The sequence below is a fragment of the Rana temporaria genome, chromosome 8 (assembly GCF_905171775.1).
Source record: "Rana temporaria chromosome 8, aRanTem1.1, whole genome shotgun sequence".
Lineage (NCBI taxonomy): Eukaryota > Metazoa > Chordata > Amphibia > Anura > Ranidae > Rana > Rana temporaria.
The window spans coordinates 125,183,493-125,205,079 of record NC_053496.1 but is presented as its reverse complement, the minus strand read 5'-3'; the positions used below and the strand labels follow the sequence as shown (position 1 = coordinate 125,205,079).

Here is a 21,587-nt window from a genome sequence, read left to right as displayed (position 1 = left end):
CAACTCTGTGGGATGCCCACAAAGCGTATATAAGAGGGATATTTATTGCAGAAGGGGCAAAGAAAAATAAAATAAGAAGGAGTAAATTAAAAACACTAAAAGAGGAGATATATAGGCTGGAACAGGAACATAAATTACAGGGCCAAAAGAGGGAAACTCTCCGCAAGTTAACTTTAACAAGGGATGAATATAAAGCCCTGGCCGGGCAAGAAACCAAGAATTTCATAGACAGGATAGAGAGTGAAAGATATGTCTGGGGAAATAAACCTAGTAAAAACTTGGCCAGAATGGTAAGAAAAAAGAAAACCAGGAATTTTATCGAAAAAATCAGGAATGGGGATGGGGACTTAGTATATGCGACAAATAAAATAGCAGAATCCTTCAGAAGCTATTACGAAAAATTATACAATGTCCAACAGAAGATCAGGGACCCTGCCGAAAAACAGGACAAGATCAAGGAAGTACTACGGCAAACTAATCTACCTAGGATAGAAGAATTTGAGATGGAAAGAATGGAGGAACGTATTTCTGAACAGGAGATAAGTGAGGTCTTAAAAAATACTCCCAATGGGAAAAGCCCGGGACCAGATGGCTTCACGTCGGCCTACATACAAAGGTTTAGTACTATCTTAGTCCCTAGACTATGTCAATATTTTAATGGGTTGGGGCGAGACTATGAGATGAGTAGAGAGGCATTAACAGCTACGATCACTGTCATTAAAAAAGAGGGAAAGGACAATACGAACTGTTCAGGGTTCCGACCTATCTCACTCCTGAATTCAGATACTAAACTGTATGCAAAAATTTTGGCCGAACGAATGAAGGGGGTGATGACTGCCATTGTCCACCCAGACCAGGTTGGTTTCATACCTGGGAGGGAGGGAAAGGACAATGGGGTCAGGGCACTTCTTCTCATGGAGCAGATCAAAGAAAGAGGAACCCCTGGTCTATTCCTGTCAGTAGACGCTGAAAAAGCGTTTGACAGGGTAGACTGGGGGTTCCTGATACAAACACTAGAATGTATAGGAATTGGTCCAAGGATGATCAAATGGATCAAAACGCTCTATTTCCACCCATGCGCTAGGATCAAGATCAATGGATCTTTATCCGCACCCTTCGAGATGAGAAATGGAACCAGGCAGGGCTGTCCCCTCTTCTTTTTGTCTTATCATTGGAACCCCTGCTGGCAATGGTCCGACAAAATCCAGAAATATATGGAATAGAGGTTGGAGAAGATGAGCATAAATTATCTGCCTTCGCAGACGACATTTTGTTTTATATAAGTAGCCCAAGAGTTACTCTCCCGAAGTTAATAGCTACTTTAAAACAATATGGTGAGGTGTCAAACTTCAAAATGAATACAGAAAAGACGGAGATCTTAAATATCAATATTCTTCAAGAAGAAGAACAATATCTGCGGAAGAAATATAATTTTAAATGGCAAAAAGAAATAAAATACTTGGGAATAAAACTGGCAAATACCATCAAGAAAATATATAGAATAAATTTTATCCCCCTGCTCAACGAAATAAAAAGGGAAATTAAAAACATATTCAATAGACCTATTTCGTGGTTCGGGAGGATAAATGTAGTGAAAATGGTTCTCATCCCAAAAATCCTATACAAGTTCCAAATGGTCCCAATATACCTTCCATCGTCATTTATTAAAATAATTAACTCCCTCATAATGAATTATATCTGGAATAATAAAAAACACAGGGTGTCTGCTCAAATTCTAAAACGGGCCAAGAAAAAGGGAGGCTTAGCTGTACCCGACATCAGATTGTATTATAATGCTTCGGTTCTCTCAAGGGTTATAGAATGGGCTAAAGAATCCCAGGACAAAAGATGGATAAATATCGAATGCACATTAGCGAGGGCACAGTTAGGGAGATTAATTTGGAATCCACCACAACACAGATCCCTACACACCTCAACACACACAATAACTCATAATGCATGGAGGATCTGGGATAGACTTCACAAACAATTAAAAACAGAATTCAACTCACCCTTTATTGATTTAAAAGAAAACGAATACTTTATTCCAGGGACAAAAGAAGTAGGGGGAAATTGGATCACAAATAGAACACAGTTAAAAGATATAACACTAGATGGCAAAATTAGGACACTTCACGATATTAAATATAGGATTGGAATAAGGGCGCTCGACGAGTGGAGATACTTGCAGTTAGTGTCATTCGTCAAGCGCCTACCACACCCTTTGAGGTCACAAGAGGATTACACCTTATTGGAACAATTGTGTAGTATTGAAAGCTCAAAGGGAAATATATCTAAAATCTATAATTACTTGCAGAAAACGGAAGAGTTGGACACGCTAAAATACATCCAAAATTGGGAAACGGACTTAGGGGTCCCAAGGGGGAAAACGACCATAGGAAGAATCCTGAAAATGACTCACACCTCGGCAGTAGATGTAAGAACTGCCGAGATGAACTTCAAATGTTTGACGAGGTGGTACGCCACCCCAGATAAAATGGCAAAATACAGAGGGGGAGAGTCAGAGAAATGTTGGAGAGGATGTGAGTCAAGAGGAACAATGGCACACCTATGGTGGGACTGCCTGAAAATTAAAGCTTATTGGAAAAAAATCTTGGCCCTGATAAAGATAATAACAAAAAAAGAAGTGGAAGATAACCCATGGGTAGTTCTCTTTCATGGGGGGGAGATCCCAGAGAAGGAGTACAAGGGTTCACTGACCCCTCATTTATTGAACGCAGCGAAACGATTGATCCCCATTAAATGGAGAGACGCGAAAAGTCCGCAAATGTGGGAGTGGATCGACTCCGTAGAGGACACTTATAGGAGAGAGAAATTAAAATACGGGAGCTATAAATACAAGGAAGGGGAAAAGGATATATGGGTACCCTGGTTGGAATTTAAAAAGTCCTGGAGGTTCGCAGAAAACCTGAGAGAGGAATAGGAACGCATTTTTCAATTAAGGGAAGGAGTTCTTATAGTGGAGTCGTGGGATGGTCAAGGGAGGGGGTGGGTAAAAAGCAAAAAAAAAAAAAAAAAAAAGGAAGATTTGTAACCTAGAAAATAGAAGTACACCCTTAAAATAGTAACTCCATTTTTGTTGAAGAGGAAAAAAAACAAAAAAACAATCCCCTCTTAGTAATCAATGTACATTGCAAAGAATTTAACAAATTTAGTTGCAGATTCCTACTGCTTTCTGTTCGGAAAGGAAAAGCTTTTTGTTAGACTATGCCCTGTGCACAATGACTTGGACTAGGAGTGACTACTTCATTTTAATTAGCCAATGATAAAAGTTGCAGTGTCTGCACCCCTTAGGAAATAACCCACCAAAAATGAAAATTTTGTTGCAGAGGATGCCTTAAAAATGTGACTTCTATTTTAGTGCAAAGTTTTTCACGCAAGCAGGAAATTCTATTTTTGGAGGCATTCCGTTCACCAATGTGTACAGAACACCTCCACATTGCCATGTTGTGTTGAATTTTACAGAAAACTACAGTGCCTAAAGTTCCAGATGCAAAAAAGGGAATTTTAAGAACATTAAACTACATATGGCTTTGTGTAGCAAACGTACAAGTTAAACTATTTTTATAATCTGCTATATTTTTTCTTCCACAAAAATAGTTACATCGTAAGGTTTTTCTGTTCAAATATGTTGGAAAGTCCATGGAGTGTGCTTCATTTTTCACATGGCTGTATGTACAAAGCCGGAAGGGGAGTCATTCCCCTGATTAGCACCCACACAGCTGCTCATTACACTTTATAGTGTCCACATGAGTATGTTAACCACTTCAGCCCCGGACTATTTATCAGCTTAAAGACCGGAGGTCTTTTTGCGATTCGGCACTGCGCCACTTTAACCGACAATTGTGCGGTCGATAGACGTGGCTCCCAAACAAAGTTGGTGTCCTTTTTTCCCCCACAAATAGAGCTTTCTTTTGGTGGTATTTGATCACCGCTGAGGTTTTTATTTTTTGTGCTATAAACAAAAAAAGGGCAATATTTTTTACTTTTTGCTATAATAAATATCCCCCAAAAAAATATAAAAAATGTTTTCCTCAGTTTAGGCTGATACGTATTCTACATATATTTGGTAAAAAAAACAAAAAAAAATACAATAAGCGTTTATTGATCGGTTTGCGCAAAAGTTATTGCGTTTACAAAATAGGGGATAGTTTTATGGCATTTTTATTAATAAATATATATATATATATATATATATATATATATATATATATTTTTAAATAGTAATGGCAACATTTTTGGGACCATTGTCATTTTTACAGCGATCAGTGCTATAAAAATGATTACTGTGAAAATGACACTGGCAGTGAAGGGGTTAACCACTAGGTGGTGCTGTAGGGGTTAAGTGTGCCCTAGTGAGTGATTCTTACTGATGGGGGGATGGGCTACATGTGACAAGACAGTGATCACCGCTTCCGATTACAGGAAGCGGTGATCACTGTCATTGTCACCAAGCAGAGCTGGGAGATGCTTGTTTACATCAGCATCTCCCTGTTCTTCCTTACCGTGAGATGATCACAGGTATCCCCACGGCGATCGAGTCCGCGGGACCTGCGGTCAGGCTCATGTAGCACTCGTCCACAATGCCGCGATCTTAAAGGGGACGTACAGGTACTGTCTGAGTCATGCTGTCGACGTATATCGTTGCGCGCTGGTCCGCAAGCAGTTAAAAAGGAAAAAAAAGTTGGCTACACACCACCATGGAGCTGAAGCAGATAAAATCCTTTGGCATGGTGACAAATAAACAGGATCAAACACTGACGCATTTCAGACGGATGTCTCGCGCTTAATCATAGCCATCATATTTGGTTATGATGAGACATGAGATGTCAGTGTGAAGTGCGTCAGTGTTTGATCCGGTTTGTCTGTCTGGCATGATGACAAATAAAGGATTTTATTTCCTTCAGCTCTGTGGTGGTGTGCAGCCAACCTTTTTCCTTTATCTTTTAAGCTTACAGTGGCGAGCACCCACATCGAATAGCTACTTATTATCCCCTGAGCAGCGTTTACATGCTTTGCAGATGAGTATGTTCTCTGATGAGTTCATATATACAGTTACATGCTGTCACCACAGAGATGAATGGATCTCTATACGATTGGAGATTATGCAGAGAACAAAGTTGCTTATTCTGAGCTGTAACCCGGGCGTCGGACAGCATGCGACCAAATGGAGTGGAATGGGGCACCGGAGGTGACGTCATAATCCTCAAAGTGGCACCTGGCCCACAGGTTTCTCAAGTTATGGCTTAAGAAAAGGCCACATCCAAAAAGTGTTGTCATGATGCACTCCTGCTGACCGTTTCCACCATCCTGTTTGTGTCCCTCCAGCTCCTGCTGACCACCTAAGGGCCAGGTGCCACCTCCTATGTGCCGTCCAATCCATCTGGCCACTTGCTGTCTGGCGCACAGGTTACAGTGGGATTCAGTAGACAGCTACTCCTTATCCACAAGACCCGCTCATCCACAATGCCGGGGAAGCGTCTCTCCTTCATTCACCGCAGTACCGAATTGGATAGTTAGCGGGGATATTTGTGTTTTGTGAAGCACACTCAGCCAACACAAATTGGCTGTAATGTTTTAATTTTTCTGCATATTGAACACGGACTATTGTTTTTACTTTGAATAAATTCCTTCATGTTTATAGTGACATTGTGGCACATTCACCATTATTGGTCATCTGAGACTGCATGCTGCGAGTTCACCTCACTACAACTTACCCCCAAGCGTTGGTCTGTTTGGAAAGTTTTGGTTATTTAACCTCTTATGAAGACTCAGTCATATATCAGTTTTGGTGGATTAACATTTAAAAATGACAAAGCTACTGCTAAATTAATAGGCTCACAGCTGAAATGTAAATATTGCTCTGGTCCATTGGAAGAACGCAGGTACGGGAGTTGAAGTAAATATTAGAGGAAACATACAGTACATTTATAAAGCCTTATTTTACCATAAAAGACAGGGTGAGGTCAGGCATTCCAGTCAGCTTGACACAGGCTTCTACAACTCCCTGGATCTCAGCAAACACCGTGGAACCTGAAATGAGGGAAGAAGCCGGAACAATTAATTCAGCGTAAGGGGTTTTACTGTATAAGTACAATCCAGAATCTTAAGTATGAACTCCACTGAGAACTTTCCGTTTCTACAAACACAACAGAACGCCAAAGTTAGTTTTTGAAAAACAAGTTGGTTAAAAACACACGTCTCGAACAACCAGGAGTGCAGAGATACAGGCAGTCCCCGAGTTACGAAGGACTCCTACTTATGAACGGCCTCAAATACCGACTGCTTGTGTTCCACGCTGGTCCTGGATACCTCCAGACACATCCCACACCTCCGTACTACATATACTGCATGGCCAGAAGAGCCCCAGATAACATAACTGCATGGCCAGCACATCCATGGACAGGTGGAAGTTACACTAACAAATGCAGAGTTCTGACTTATGAACAAATTCCACTTACGAACAAACCTACAGTACTTATTGTGTTCGTAACTCAGGGACTGCCTGTAATGCCCACATGGCGATTCCCTCCTCCTCAGCAGATACCTGCTGCTCTGTGCAGTTTGATACGTTGGCAAAGAAAACGGCTCCAGACTCGCCTGAGATTTTCTAAATATAAAACAGCATCCCAGTAATTCCTTAACTTGTGCACTGAGCTGTAAATCTGCATCCTATGTCTAAAGCAGTTACCGGTACGTTACAGACCATCCCCTGAAGCCCTTCACCAGTATTTGTTGTAAATCCCCTATACCTACTTTTTATTCTGCAGTCATCTAACCATGCGAGATGTCACCTTCTCCTCTTCTTCCACTGGTGGCATTGTTCCAGGACTGACTGGCAGTCACAAAATGATATGTAAGCACCACTCAGGTCTGAAGTCCTGCAAGCCCAACTTGTGTAAGGAGACACCTCCCATGAGTGTGTGCCAACCACAGGCATGGCCCACAAGAAATGGGGAGAATGACGAGAGAGAGAGAGAGAGTGTGTTGTTCTGTTATGAAGAGGTCTGCCAGCACTGGACAGAGGAGTAAGTTGGGGACAGCAATGGAGTGTAGGTCTGTCTTTTTTTTAACATAGAGTTCCACTTAATATTATATATACACACATTACAATAACAGATTGCCTACTTTACAGAACTTCCAGCTCACATTGCATCAGATAGAAGCAGATGTGTTGTGTGTAACAGAAATACTAATGGTAATTGAAAGCACCATTTATTAGGAATGCACAGATATATTAAAAAAGACTCAGTGGCGGTTCGTCCAATAATCTATCCATGGCTGCTATAGGCCAACCCCTACTCAGGAGTCTGGCCCCTTCTTGAAGCACCCAAGTTTTAAAAAAGGTGAACTGCGAGCACAAAGCATTGCGCTTGCAACTCACCCAGGTGTGTTAGAAAAGCAACTAAATATTCGCTTTCCTAACACTGAACCGCCTCTCAGCCAATCAGGTGCGTGGGTCTGTTACCCGTCACCTGATTGGCTGAAATGACAGGCACTATAATTGGACGCCAAATGGACAGGGGGGGGGGGGGGAGATGACACACGGAGGACACAGGAGGTACTGTCTGACCCACTGCAAAGTCCCAGTGGCACTATTTGATAGGCACAGTGACAGCATTTGATTGTTGCACTATTTGATGGGGCACAGTGAAGCTGCAATTGATGGGGCAGTGTGAGCCTGCAATTGATGTTTTTTTTTCAAGAATTTTCAGTTTGTTTGCGCCCCCCCAACAAAAAAAAATTTGAAGCACCAGCCGCCGCTGATAAAAGTTATCAATTGTAGAGATATGCGAGAAAAAAAAAAAGGTGGGACATTGGGAAACATTACAAGTGTTTGAAATTAGTTACTATTTTTTAACTTGTATCTGTTGATGGTATTATCATTTTATATGTACCTTGGGTATTACAGTGACTGAAAAAAGTATTTGAACCCTGCTGATTTTGTACATACAGTACAGACCAAAAGTTTGGACACACCTTCTCAAAGAGTTTTCTTTATTTTCATGACTATGAAAATTTTAGATTCACACTGAAGGCATCAAAACTAAATATAAAAATAAATAAAATATATTTCATATTCTAGGTTCTTCAAAGTAGCCACCTTTTGCTTTGATTACTGCTTGGCACACTCTTGATGAGCTTCAAGAGGTAGTCACCTAGCGCAGCACCCCATTACTCTCCTTCTTGGTCAAATAGCCCTTACACAGCCTGGAGGTGTGTTTGGGGTCATTGTCCTGTTGAAAAATAAATGATGGTCCAACTAAACGCAAACCTGATGGAATAGCAAGGTAGCTGCAAGATGCTGTGGTAGCCATGCTGGTTCAGTATGCCTTCAATTTTGAATAAATCCCCAACAGTGTCACCAGCAAAGCACCCCCACACCTCCTCCTCCTCCTCCTCCATGCTTCACGGTGGGAACCAGTGGTTTCCTAGCAGATATTCTACCATGAAGGCCTGATTCACACAGTCTCCTCTTAACAGTTCTAGAGATGTGTCTGCTGCAAAAGGTGGCTACTTTGAAGAACCTAGAATATGAAATATATTTTCAGTTGTTTCACACTTTTTTGTTAATTATAATTCCACATGTGTTAATTCATAGTTTTGATGCCTTCAGTGTGAATCTACAATTTTCATACCCATGAAAATAAAGAAAACTCTTTGATTGAGAAGGTGTGTCCAAACTTTTGGTCTGTACTGTATGCCCACTGACCAAGAAATTATCAGTCCATTATTATAATGGTAGGTTTATTTTAACAGTGAGTGACAAAGCAACAAAAATATCCAGAAAAACGCATTTAGAGCTGAGATTAGGAGCACCCTTTTAAAAAATCTAAAAAGACACCTGTCCACGGAAGCAATCAATCAGATTCCAATCTCTTCACCAAGACCAAAGAGCCGTCCAAGGATGTCAGGGATAAGATTGTAGACCTACAGGAGGCTGGAATGGGCTACATACAAGACCATTGCCAAGCAGCTTGGTGAGAAGGTGACAACAGTTGGCGCAAGTATTCGCAAAAAGAAGAAAACACAAAATAATTGTCAATCTCCCTCGGTCTGGGGCTCCATGCAAGTTCTCACTTCATGGAGTTTTAATGATCATGAGAATGATGAGGAATCAGCCCAGAACTACATGGGAGAATCTTGTCAATGATCAAAGCAGCTAGGACCTTAGTCACCAAGACAACAAATGGTAATACACTACGCCGTGAAGGACTGAAATCCTACAGCGCCCGCAAGGTCCCCCATGCTCAAGAAAGCACATGTACAGGCCCTTCTGAGGATCGCCAATGAACATCTGAATGATTCAGAGGAGAACTGGGTGAAAGTGTTGTGGTCAGATGAGATCAAAATTAAGCTCTTTGGCATCTACTCAACTCGCCGTGTTTGGAGGAGGAATGCTGCCTATGACCCAGAGAACACCTTCAAACATGGAGGTGGCAACATTATGCTTTGGGGGGAGGTTTCTGCCAAGGGGACAGAACAACTTCACCGCATCAAAGGGACGATGAACGGGGACATGTACCATTAAATCTTGGGCGATGACCTCTGTCCCTCAGCCAGGGCATTGAAAATGGGTCGTGGATGGGTATTCCGGCATGACAATGATCCTAAACACAAGGCAACAAAGGATTGGCTCAAAAAAAAAAAAAAGCACATTAAGGTTCTAGAGTGGCCTAGTCAGTCTCCAGACCTTAATCCCATAGAAAATATGTGGAGGGAGCTGAAGGTTCACATTACCAAACTTCAGCCTTGAAACCTTAATGACTTGGAGAGGATAAAATCAGCAGGGGATCAAATACTCCCCCCCCCCCCCACACTATATACTATAGCCAAGATTTGCTAAAGCTTTAGTAAATAGAATCAAGTTTCACTGTATTCAATTTAAAACAAATACAAATAAAAATGCAGTGGCCCCTGCCTTATTTTTACTGTAGCTACCATCATGGCACACCAGATTTGCCGCCTAATAACTGAACTGCAAAAAGGTAGAAAGCGTGCAACCCCCTACCATGTATAGTACATACCAACCCACATGCCCTCCAGCACTGGGGGTTACTTTGAGAGGAGTCCCCACCAAATAAAGGGTGACCCCTTGTAATAAACCAGTGATTATTTGCACCAGGCTCTTTGGCACTCCTGCTGTCCAGAAGGGTTACTGTCATGAAATTAACAGGAAACCCAAGAATGTCACTTCACCAGTGTTCCCAGCTTGCTTATTCACACCTTGGCATTCTGATTGGGAAACGCAGCAAATAGCGGGATACCCTTGCGATCCCGGCTATTTCGAATGGCACTGAACTTCTTTTGGGTGTCGGGCTTCCCGCGATTCTGTATGCACACTTTTACCTCGATTCATTGGGCAACAATCGTAGCAAAATAGTGCCGCGGTCTGATGCCATTCAAAATAGCAGGGATCACAAGGTCGTCCTGTGATTTTTTTGAGTTTTCCGAATCCGGGCAGAATCGCGGCGATCCCCCCCCCCCCCCCCCCCCCCAATACAGAATCGCAAAAACTGGCCAGGTCCTTTACCTGCGTAATGGTCTGGGTCTTAAAGTGGAGGTTCACCCAAAAAATAAATTTTTAACATTACATTCAGCCGAGTTGTCCTAATGACAATCAGCTGTTTTTTTTTTTTTTTTTTTCCCCCGTACATACCTTATTTTCACCACCGCTTCCGGGTATGTCTTCTGCGGGACTGGGCGTTCCTATCTGATTGACAGGCTTCCGACCGTCGCATACTACGCGTCACGAGTTGCCGAAAGAAGCCGAACGTCGGTGCGCAGGCGCCGTATAGAGCCACACCGACGTTCGGGTTCTTTCGGCAACTCGTGATGCTCTGTATGCGACGGTCGGAAGCCTGTCAATCAGATAGGAAAGCCCAGTCCCGCAGAAGACATACCCGGAAGCGGCGGTGAAATACGGTATGTACGGGAAAAAAAAAAAAATCATCAGATTGTCATTAGGACAACTCGGCTGAATGTAATGTTAAAAAATTTATTTTTGGGTGAACCCCCGCTTTAAGTGGTTAATGCTTATTAAAAAAAATTATATATATATATATATATATATATATATATATATCTGCTAGGAAATGCCAGCAAATCTGCAGCTAATCTCAGTTGTCAAATGCAGCTGGATTTACCAGTTTTTTATATATTAATATGAACTTATCTGTCAGGGTGCCAGAGGGATAATGAAATTGCATGTTATCAGCTCTGTCAAGGCCTTTATACACAATCACATTTAGATATTCTGAAAAATGACTTACTGCAGCCTACCTATATTCTGTGTACAAATCATCAAACACTATTGAAAAATTACAATACAGCTGCTTAAGAACAGTCACTTTTCTAGCACAGCTCACTACAATGATATCTACATGTTCATATTTTCCATATAAAGTATGTATTCCTGGGCATACTACAACACTATCTCAGCCAGCACATGGTCCTTAATAAATAGGTTTATGCTCTGTACACTTTCATAGTAAAGCATTTATTTCCTTTTTTTTTTAAAAGGTACCATGTTACTTTGCTTTAATCCTCATGTATTATGAAGACATCCTTGAAACACTGCTCATAAAAAAGCATCTTCACGCATGCATTTTTTCCTATACAAATAGGTATCAGGTATCTTTTTTTTGTCCCAAGTGGATCTGTAGCATCTTTTTACCTATCAATATAGGATAAAGCCAAGGTCACACCATACTCAACATGCAATGCCATGCATGTTAAGCCTCATTCACATTTGCACTGCTGCATTTAGCATTTTTAAAATGCACAGAAGTTCTCTGGGAAATACAAACCGCTCTACAGCTTCCCTGGTGCTGTTCCCTACAGAATGCTTCAAACTCAAGCGGATTTCGTCTTCTGCCTATATCCCACTGGCCGCAGAGTGTAGCTTTAGAAAAAATTTACAAAAACAAGACTATAATGCTGCCCCTTTGTACGTTTCGGGAGCCACACTTGAAACCCTCTGTATTTACCAAGTTTACCACCACTGCTCTAGCCCAGGGTGTCAAACTCCATTTCACTGGGGGCTACGTCAGCATTATGGTTGCCCTCAAGGGGCCGGTTGTATCTGTACGACTATGCAGAGTTCAGGTACATTTTATATACAGAGCGCAGGGTCCAGGGGTGCGCCGTGTACAGAGCGCAGGGTCCAGGGGTGCGCCGTGTACAGAGCGCAGGGTCCAGGGGTGCGCCGTGTACAGAGCGCAGGGTCCAGGGGTGCGCCGTGTACAGAGCGCAGGGTCCAGGGGTGCGCCGTGTACAGAGCGCAGGGTCCAGGGGTGCGCCGTGTACAGAGCGCAGGGTTTAGAGGTGTGCTATGCAAAGTGTGCACCACCCAGCCCTTCCCCAAAGCTTTGTTGCATCTCTAGTCACTCCTACATCTTCCTGTAGGTGGCTCTAGTACTGCCCTGTGTCAGCAATGCTCTCTATTATCTGTGTATTTGGCTCTGTCATACCTCCCTGTGTAAGAAGTGCTGTCTTGCAGGGAGATCCTTCTTGCTCTTGCATTCAGGATAGCCTTCCTCATTGTGCCTCACTGTGAAGGATCGGTTACATCCGGTAGCCACTGAAAAAGTTGTCTCTTGTAAACACAGGAAGCTTCTGTGTTTAGGACTGACAGCGGGAGCAGAGGGTGAGAGCCAGGGGTGGCAAAATAGAGTTCCGCCATGATCCGGCTACAAAACTGGGGGAGAGGGCCATGTGACAGGACCTGGCGGTTTGGATTCAGGCGGCGGGCCTTGCGTTTGACACATGGGACCGAATTCACAGACAACTTACGCCGACGTATCTGTTGATACGCGGCATAAGTTGTAGGATGCGCCGTCGTATCTCTGCGCCGTATTCTTGAAACTATATACGCCTGAATTTCGGCTTGATCCGACCGACGTAAGTCTCCTACGCCGTCGTATCTTTGGTACATATTTACGCTGGCCGATAGGGGCGCATCCGTTGATTTACGCGTCGAATATGTAAATGACCTAGATACGCCGATTCACGAACATACTTGCGCCCGTCGCAGTAAGCTACGCCGTTTACGTAAGGCGTACGTCCGACGTATAGTTATCCCTCATAAAGCAAGGGTTAGTCATGTTAGGGTATGGACGTCGGAACAGCCGCCGGATTTTGCGTCGTTTGCGTAAGTCGTACGTGAATAGGGCTGTGCGTAGGTTACGTTCACGTCGAAAGCATTGAGCCGACGTATCTTAGGGAGTATATGCAACGTGATTCTGCGCATGCGCCGTTCGTTAGGCCATGCATTTACATGGGGTCACGGTTAATTTTAATACAACACGCCCACTGCCTTGCTACTTTGAATTAGGCGGGCATACGCCGGCCATTTTACATTACGCCGGGGCAAGAAAGGGAGCAAGTGCTTTGTGAATACAGCACGAGCCTCTCTATTTACGTCGGCGTAGCGCAAATCCGATGCGCTACGCCGCTCTAAAGATACGCCGATCTCTCTGAATCTGGCCCATGGGGTCTAACCTGAATAATATCTTTAAGAATCATTACCTGCATTTATATGCATTTAGACATGTACTCTAAATGCATAAAACACAGGTTTGACCACGCAAGTATGTGAGGCTAAAGATTCTGTTGTAACCAACATGAACTTTGAATTGCGGTTCAATGACCCTCAATGCAGCTTAGTATGGTTTCCTAATGCACTAAAAACGAGGCGTTTATCTTATACATGCAATTTTCTTTGCGGATAAATGCGTCTGCTGTGAACCAGCTCTTATATGCCATTTCCATCAGTTATCTCTGTTTCACCCAGTTAAATAAGTTTTGTCTAAATAAGCAAACTGAGCATATGAAAAAACCTGTCCAATAACCACACTTACTGAGACAAGTGTATAAACTGGTACAAAAATAAACAAAGATGTTGCAGAGTCATGGTTGGTTTTCCAGTACAGCTTGTCCATAAAACCGGTTTGTCCATTATAGGTAATAGTCCTTACAAAGCCTATGTGCTGCCACCAACAATAATAGTGTCCACATGTACTCCCTCACCCAGTAACACTCGTATACACAACCTCACCTCTTACCTACCTTCCTGTGTGGGTTTTCTTGGGACAGAAGCAAAAAATAAAAATAAAAAATCCAATAATATTTGCTACTACCCTACAGATCAAAACACCACAATTCAAGATTTGCCCCTTCTATTATCATTTAGCCTAATTAAAAGCAAGTCAAGCCACACAAATTTATCCTTCTCCATGGTAAAACTGACAATTTTTAAATACACAATAGGTCTTTTTACCAGATTTGTCTATGATTGCATCAACTTCCTCAATGACGTCAAAATAGGCCTCGTTGTTGGTGTACTTGACTGCAGCCCTTCTCCATGGGATGTTAGACAGTTGTCCACTGGGTAGTGTGTCTCCCATATTGCTGCTCCCTGTGAAAGAAGATAAAAAATAGTAATTGCTGATGCTGGGATATAAAAGAATTATAGCAGACCAAACATTAATAAACCACCAATTCTCAAGTTTAAGTAGATCTTGCAAACAAAAGTATATATATATATATATATATATATATATATATATATATATATATATATATATATATATATATATATATATATACACACACATACACATATATATACATACAGGGAGTGCAGAATTATTAGGCAAGTTGTATTTTTGAGGATTAATTTTATTATTGAACAACAACCATGTTCTCAATGAACCCAAAAAACTCATTCATATCAAAGCTGAATATTTTTGGAAGTAGTTTTTAGTTTGTTTTTAGTTTTAGCTATTTTAGGGGGATATCTGTGTGTGCAGGTGACTATTACTGTGCATAATTATTAGGCAACTTAACAAAAAAAATAGAGTTACGCTTACCGGTAACGTCTTTTCCAGTAGTCTTTCAGGACAGCCCACAATTGAGAGATACTCCTCCTCTTCCTCTAGGAAACACTGCGCCAGCCCATACATTTCTCACTCCCCCTGCCAGACCTCAGTTTTTATACGAGCACCTCCGGTCAGCTGGGGAGACACAAGAACATGTTAATAACATACTATTACATATCAACATCATGTCCTGGTCTTGAAATCAGACTTCCTCTATTCGGGTGGGTACCCAGGGCTGTCCTGAAAGACTACTGGAAAAGACGTTACCGGTAAGCGTAACTCTATTTTTCCCTTCCCGTCTTTCAGGACAGCCCACAATTGAGAGGATAATCGAGAACTTACCAACTAGGGTGGGACTATGGCTTGCAAAACCTTTCGCCCAAAGGCTTGCTCACCTGCCGAAACCAGGTCCACCCTGTAGTGTTTAACAAAGGTGGTGTAGCTGGACCATGTTGCTGCTTTGCAAATCTGTTCCGGCGTTGCTCCAGCTCTTTCTGCCTGAGAGGTTGCCAACGCTCGAGTGGAGTGTGCTTTTATTCCTGTAGGGATTTCCCTACCAGCCAAAGTGTATGCTTGCCCAATGCTTAGTCTTAGCCACCTGGCAATAGTGCGCCTAGATGCTTTGCATCCCTTCCTGGTTCCAGAAAAGAAAACAAATAGTGAGTCTGACCTTCTAAACGGTTTAGTCACCTCTAAGTAATGTAGGATACTTCTCCTAACATCTAACGTACTGAAACGACGTTCCCTTTCCCCCGAAGGGTTGGAACAAAAAGAGGGTAAAACTATATCTTGACTCCTGTGAAACTTTGAAGTCACTTTAGGAAGAAAGGCTGGATCGGTCTTAAAAACGACCCGATCCGGAAAAATAACACAAAAAGGGGGTCTGATCGATAGGGCTTCTAGCTCGCTGACCCTCCTAGCAGTGGTCACTGCAACCAAAAATGCTGTTTTTAAGGTTAAATCCCTTAGAGAACAATTATCTAAGGGCTCAAAGGGAGTACCCGTTAGGGTACGCAACACCAGAGACAGGTCCCAACTGGGGAAGGGTGGACCTCGAGCTGGTCTCTGTCTGGTTAGTGCTCTAAAGAACCTGACTACCCAGGGACTGGTGGCCAGAGGTTTTTCTAAATACACCGTAAGTGCCGAAACCTGCCCTTTAAGGGTGCTAACTGAAAGACCCTTATCTGCCCCACACTGAAGAAATTCTAAGACAGCCGTGGGGCTCTGTACAGAACAGGGGCAATTTACACACCATTCGTTGAAACGAAGCCAAACCTTCTTGTAAATTTTGCGGGTCTCCTTCTTTCTACTATTAAGGAGGGTGGCAATTAAACCTTCGGAAAACCCCTTGGATCTTAGTATGGCTTCTTCAGTAGCCACGCCGCTAGCCTCCACCTGTGAACTTGTGGGCATAGGACTGGGCCCTGTGATAGAAGATCCTCTCGTTGAGGTAGAAATAAGGGTGGTTCTGCCGCTAACTGTTTGAGGACTGAGAACCATGCCCTCTTGGGCCAGTAAGGAGCTACCAGGACTAGAGAGGTGTGCTCCGATTGGAATTTTCTCAGAACTGCTGGCAGAAGTACCGGAGGTGGGAATGCATAGCATCTTCCGAACTTCCAGCTTTGGGACAGGGCATCCACCCCCCTTGCTCCTTCTCCCCTGTTCAGGGAGAAGAAACAGGGGGTCTTCGCATTTTCTCTTGAGGCGAAGAGGTCCACCTCCAGAGTTCCCCATCTCTTGTTCAAGAGATGAAAGACCTCCTGGTTGAGGGTCCACTCGCCCTCCCTCAGCTGCCTTCGACTGAGGAAGTCTGCTGTCACGTTTCTCCCCTCAGAAAGACCGCTGAAAGGGAGAGGGTGTGGATCTCGGCCCAGCCCAGAATCTCTGCTGCCAGGGCCGACAAACTTTCGCTTCTCGTGCCGCCCTGCTTGTTTAAGTAGGCTACGGCCGATAAATTGTCCGACCTCACCTGAATGTGGTGCCCCTGGAGTTCTTCCTGAAAGAACCTGAGGGCTAGGCCCACTGCCCTCAGCTCCTTCCAATTGGAAGATCTTTTCAGATCCTGGAGACCCCAGGTACCCTGCGCTGGAAGGGATCCCAGGTGTGCTCCCCAGCCTTTGCCGCTTGCGTCTGTGGTTACCACCCGAGACACCGGGATAATCCACAAACGTCCTAGGGTTACGTTGGTGGCCTTCCTCCACCACCAGAGGGATCTTTTTACCTGAAGTGGTACCTGAACCAAGGAGTCTAGGGCTTCTAGGCTGTGATCCCAGACCCTTAGTAGGAAGGCCTGCAGTGGGCGAAAGTGAAGACCTGCCCAATGCACGGCTGGGAGGGCAGATGTCAACAGACCTAGCGTTGACATCAGGGACCTTAGTGACACCTGTTGATTGTTTTGGAGGGAAGCCACTGCTCTGTCCAACTTCTTGACTTTCTCTACCGGGAGGAACACTCTTGAGAGAGTAGAATCCAGCAGGTACCCCAGGTAAGTGATCCGTTGTGATGGATTTAAACTGGACTTTTCTAGGTTCAGCAACCACCCTAGGTCCGTTAGAACCTTCTTGGTCACTTCCAGGTCCCTGGATAGCTGTTCTGGTGAGGCTGCGAAAAGAAGCAGGTCGTCCAGATAAGCTATGATGGATACTCCCTGAAGCCGCAGAAACGCTATGGGTTCTGCCAGGATCTTGGTAAAAATCCGGGGCGAGGAGGATAGCCCGAATGGCAGAGCCTGGAACTGGAGGTGTACAATCGTTCCCTCTAGGTCCACGGCCAATCGCAGATATTTCTGAGAACTCTCTGCGATCGGAACGTGCAAGTATGCGTCTCTGAGGTCCAGAGATACCATGAAACAATTGAGGGGAAGGAGGGCTCTGACTGTGTAAATCGATTCCATGCGGAACTTCCTGTATGAAATGGATCTGTTCAGAGGTTTTAGGTTTAGGATTAACCTGTATTTCCCTGAGGGCTTTTTTACCACAAAGATATGTGAATAAAATCCCCTTCCTTCCTCTGCCCTTGGAACTCTGAGGATGACACTCTGATCCTCTAGCTCCCTTAGAGCTCCCAACAAGGCTTCGGATTTCTCCTTGTCCCTGGGTAGATGGGTGACTAGGTATCTCTGGGGGGGAGGCGATGAAAATTCCAGTCGGTATCCCCCTCTTATGACCGCCAGGACAAAACTGGTTTGGGGAAATTGATTCCCATTGTGGGAGAAAGGTTCCCAGTCTTCCTCCCACCCTGACTAGAGAGTCATGGGTTCTTAGGGGGCTGGACAGGGGGGTGAAAAATCGCTCCACCTCTGCCTCTGCCCTTGGGGGTCCAAACCCTCTTTTGGCCTGCCGGTTTGGCCCCTTTCTGTTTTTGCGGACGAAACCCCCTTCCTGCTTGTACTGCGACTTTTCTTTTAGGAGGAAAGGCCTTCTTTTTGTCCGCCGTGCGGTCTAGTACTGCTTCAAGGCCTGGGCCAAAAAGCAGGTCACCTGTGAAGGGAATACCACACAACTTGGACTTAGAGGCGCTGTCGCCAGTCCAAGTCTTGAGCCAGAGGGCCCTTCTGGCCGAGTTAGCCAGAGCAGCCGATCTGGCTGACATGCGGACTGACTCCGCTGAGGCATCCGCTATATAAGCGACTCCTTGCAGGATAGTAGGGAAAGAAGCTAAAATAGTTTCCTTATCCGTACCGGCTTCAATGTGCTCCTGAATCTTAGAGAGCCAATGTTCCAGATTGCGGGCCATTACCGTGACGGCAAGTTCTGGTTTAAGATTCCCGATAATAGAGTCCCAACATTTCTTTAATAGGGAATCCATTCTTTTGTCCATAACATCGGACAAAACCCCCATGTCCTCAAACGCTAAATCCGTGTTCCTGGACACTTGGGAGAAGGCGGCGTCTAATTTGGGGCTTTTGTTCCAAACAGACGAAGGATCCTCTGAGAAGGGGAATCTCCTCTTTAGGGATCTGGAAAAAAAGGGTTTCCTTTCAGGATCCTGCCACTCCTTCTTAATGGTCTCTACCAGTATTTCATGTACTGGGAAGACCCTTTTCTCTTGCTCCTCCAGACCTCTGTACATTCGATCATGGAGGGTAAGAGGTTTCTTGTCGGTTTGGATACCAAGGGTTGTGTAAACTGCCCCTAAGAGGTCCTCTACCTCATCCAGCGACAATTTGTACCTAGAGGGCTTCCTGGACTCCCCGTCCTGGTCCTCTCCATCTGACCCCTCTTGAGAATCAGAGGTGGCACTATCCGGAAGAACCGGTTCCTCTTGGGAAGGGCCTGCGGAAACGTCTGCCATAACTGCTGCAATGGGTATGACAGGAGCAGGACCCTGAGCCTGTGGCTGGGTTGTAACCTGGGTGGGGACAGCCAGAGGCTGTAACCTCTCAAACAGAGATTTAAATGAGGAGAAAGTGGATGACAGCTCTTTAACAGAGGCTGCAAGTCCTGACTCCTGTTCTAATTCATTTTCCCTGACTAAGGATTGAATGCAATCCCTACACAGGACCTTAGTCCATGATTCTGGAAGGACATCCCTACAGGAGGCACACTTCCTCTTTGAGCTATGCCTTCCACCACCCGTTTTTTCAATGGCCTTCTGAAACACAGAAAAGGGCAGAAAACAACAGTTTTAAAAAATCATAAATTTGGTTACAACCCTGGGAGTGCACCTAGCCCCCTATAAACCCTGGGACTAAGGACTCCCCCTCCCCTGGCCACCCAGGGGGCTTGCCTCCCCATGCATTGAACCCTACATGGAGAGGCAAACCTAAGCTAGAGAGCGCCCCTCCCCAGGGTACTCTTACCTTAGGCTCGCTGGAGGTAGCGTCAGTTGTCAGGGCTGGCTCTGGAGATGCTGCCGACATGACCGCAGGTGGCTGCTTGCTGAGAGCTTCTCTTCGCCTGTGCGAGATCCGACTCCCTCCAGCGTCCGCCCGGACCTCCTATCAGCACCATGACCCGGAACCGGAAGTCGCGGTTCAAAGGGGAGACATCCGCTCTACGCCGGAAATGACGTCACCCGCCGTCCAGCCCGCTCGGTTCAAAAAATTTTGCGGCCTGTAGTACAGGGCGAGCCTTGATGTCTCCCTCGCTGCGCCCCACTGGATGGGATAGGGGTCCCCCGCAACCAGCAGCCGCGCTCGGCGTGAATGGGGTGGCTAATGGTGGGCCTGCACCGCACCAGGATTCACCTGAAAAGCCTCTGCTTCCTTTAAGGTAAAAAGAATGGCCTCAGTCCTCTGCCTGAATTGGCCTAGGTTCCCATGCACAGTGTCTCCCCACCGGAGGAAACACTAATGAGGTCTGGCAGGGGGAGTGAGAAATGTATGGGCTGGCGCAGTGTTTCCTAGAGGAAGAGGAGGAGTATCTCTCAATTGTGGGCTGTCCTGAAAGACGGGAAGGGAAAAAAAATATATATACCCATTTCAATTATTTATTTTTACCAGTGAAACCAATATAACATCTCAACATTCACAAATATACATTTCTGACATTCAAAAACAAAAACAAATCAGTGACCAATATAGCCACCTTTCTTTGCAAGGACACTCAAAAGCCTGCCATCCATGGATTCTGTCAGTGTTTTGATCTGTTCACCATCAACATTGCGTGCAGCAGCAACCACAGCCTCCCAGACACTGTTCAGAGAGGTGTACTGTTTTCCCTCCTTGTAAATCTCACATTTGATGATGGACCACAGGTTCTCAATGGGGTTCAGATCAGGTGAACAAGGAGGCCATGTCATTAGTTTTTCTTCTTTTATACCCTTTCTTGCCAGCCACGCTGTGGAGTACTTGGACGCGTGTGATGGAGCATTGTCCTGCATGAAAATCATGTTTTTCTTGAAGGATGCAGACTTCTTCCTGTACCACTGCTTGAAGAAGGTGTCTTCCAGAAACTGGCAGTAGGACTGGGAGTTCGAGTATGACTCCATCCTCAAGCCGAAAAGGCCCCACAAGCTCATCTTTGATGATACCAGCCCAAACCAGTACTCCACCTCCACCTTGCTGGCGTCTGAGTCGGACTGGAGCTCTCTGCCCTTTACCAATCCAGCCACGGGCCCATCCATCTGGCCCATCAAGACTCGCTCTCATTTCATCAGTCCATAAAACCTTAGAAAAATCAGTCTTGAGATATTTCTTGGCCCAGTCTTGACGTTTCAGCTTGTGTGTCTTGTTCAGTGGTGGTCGTCTTTCAGCCTTTCTTACCTTGGCCATGTCTCTGAGTATTGCACACCTTGTGCTTTTGGGCACTCCAGTGATGTTGCAGCTCTGAAATATGGCCAAACTGGTGGCAAGTGGCATCTTGGCAGCTGCACGCTTGACTTTTCTCAGTTCATGGGCAGTTATTTTGCGCCTTGGTTTTTCCACACGATTCTTGCGACCCTGTTGACTATTTTGAATGAAATGCTTGATTGTTCGATGATCACGCTTCAGAAGCTTTGCAATTTTAAGAGTGCTGCAGATATCTCACTATTTTTGACTTTTCTGAGCCTGTCAAGTCCTTCTTTTGACCCATTTTGCCAAAGGAAAGGAAGTTGACTAATAATTATGCACACCTGATATAGGGTGTTGATGTCATTAGACCACACCCCTTCTCATTACAGAGATGCACATCACCTAATATGCTTAATTGGTAGTAGGCTTTCGAGCCTATACAGCGTGGAGTAAGACAACATGCATAAAGA

At 44.6% G+C, this 21,587-nt stretch overlaps 1 protein-coding gene across 1 annotated transcript in view; it reads right to left on the bottom strand.

Moving 5' to 3' along the window:
• Positions 1-21,587, bottom strand: part of AP3M1 (adaptor related protein complex 3 subunit mu 1) — a 79,155-nt gene that overhangs the window by 10,892 nt on the left and 46,676 nt on the right. The window contains exons 4-5 of the mRNA XM_040320661.1: positions 14,303-14,440; positions 5,969-6,054 (exon numbers count right to left, since the gene is read on the bottom strand). Of these exons, the coding sequence (XP_040176595.1) occupies positions 5,969-6,054; positions 14,303-14,440 (224 nt within the window). The remainder of the gene's footprint in view (positions 1-5,968; positions 6,055-14,302; positions 14,441-21,587) is intronic.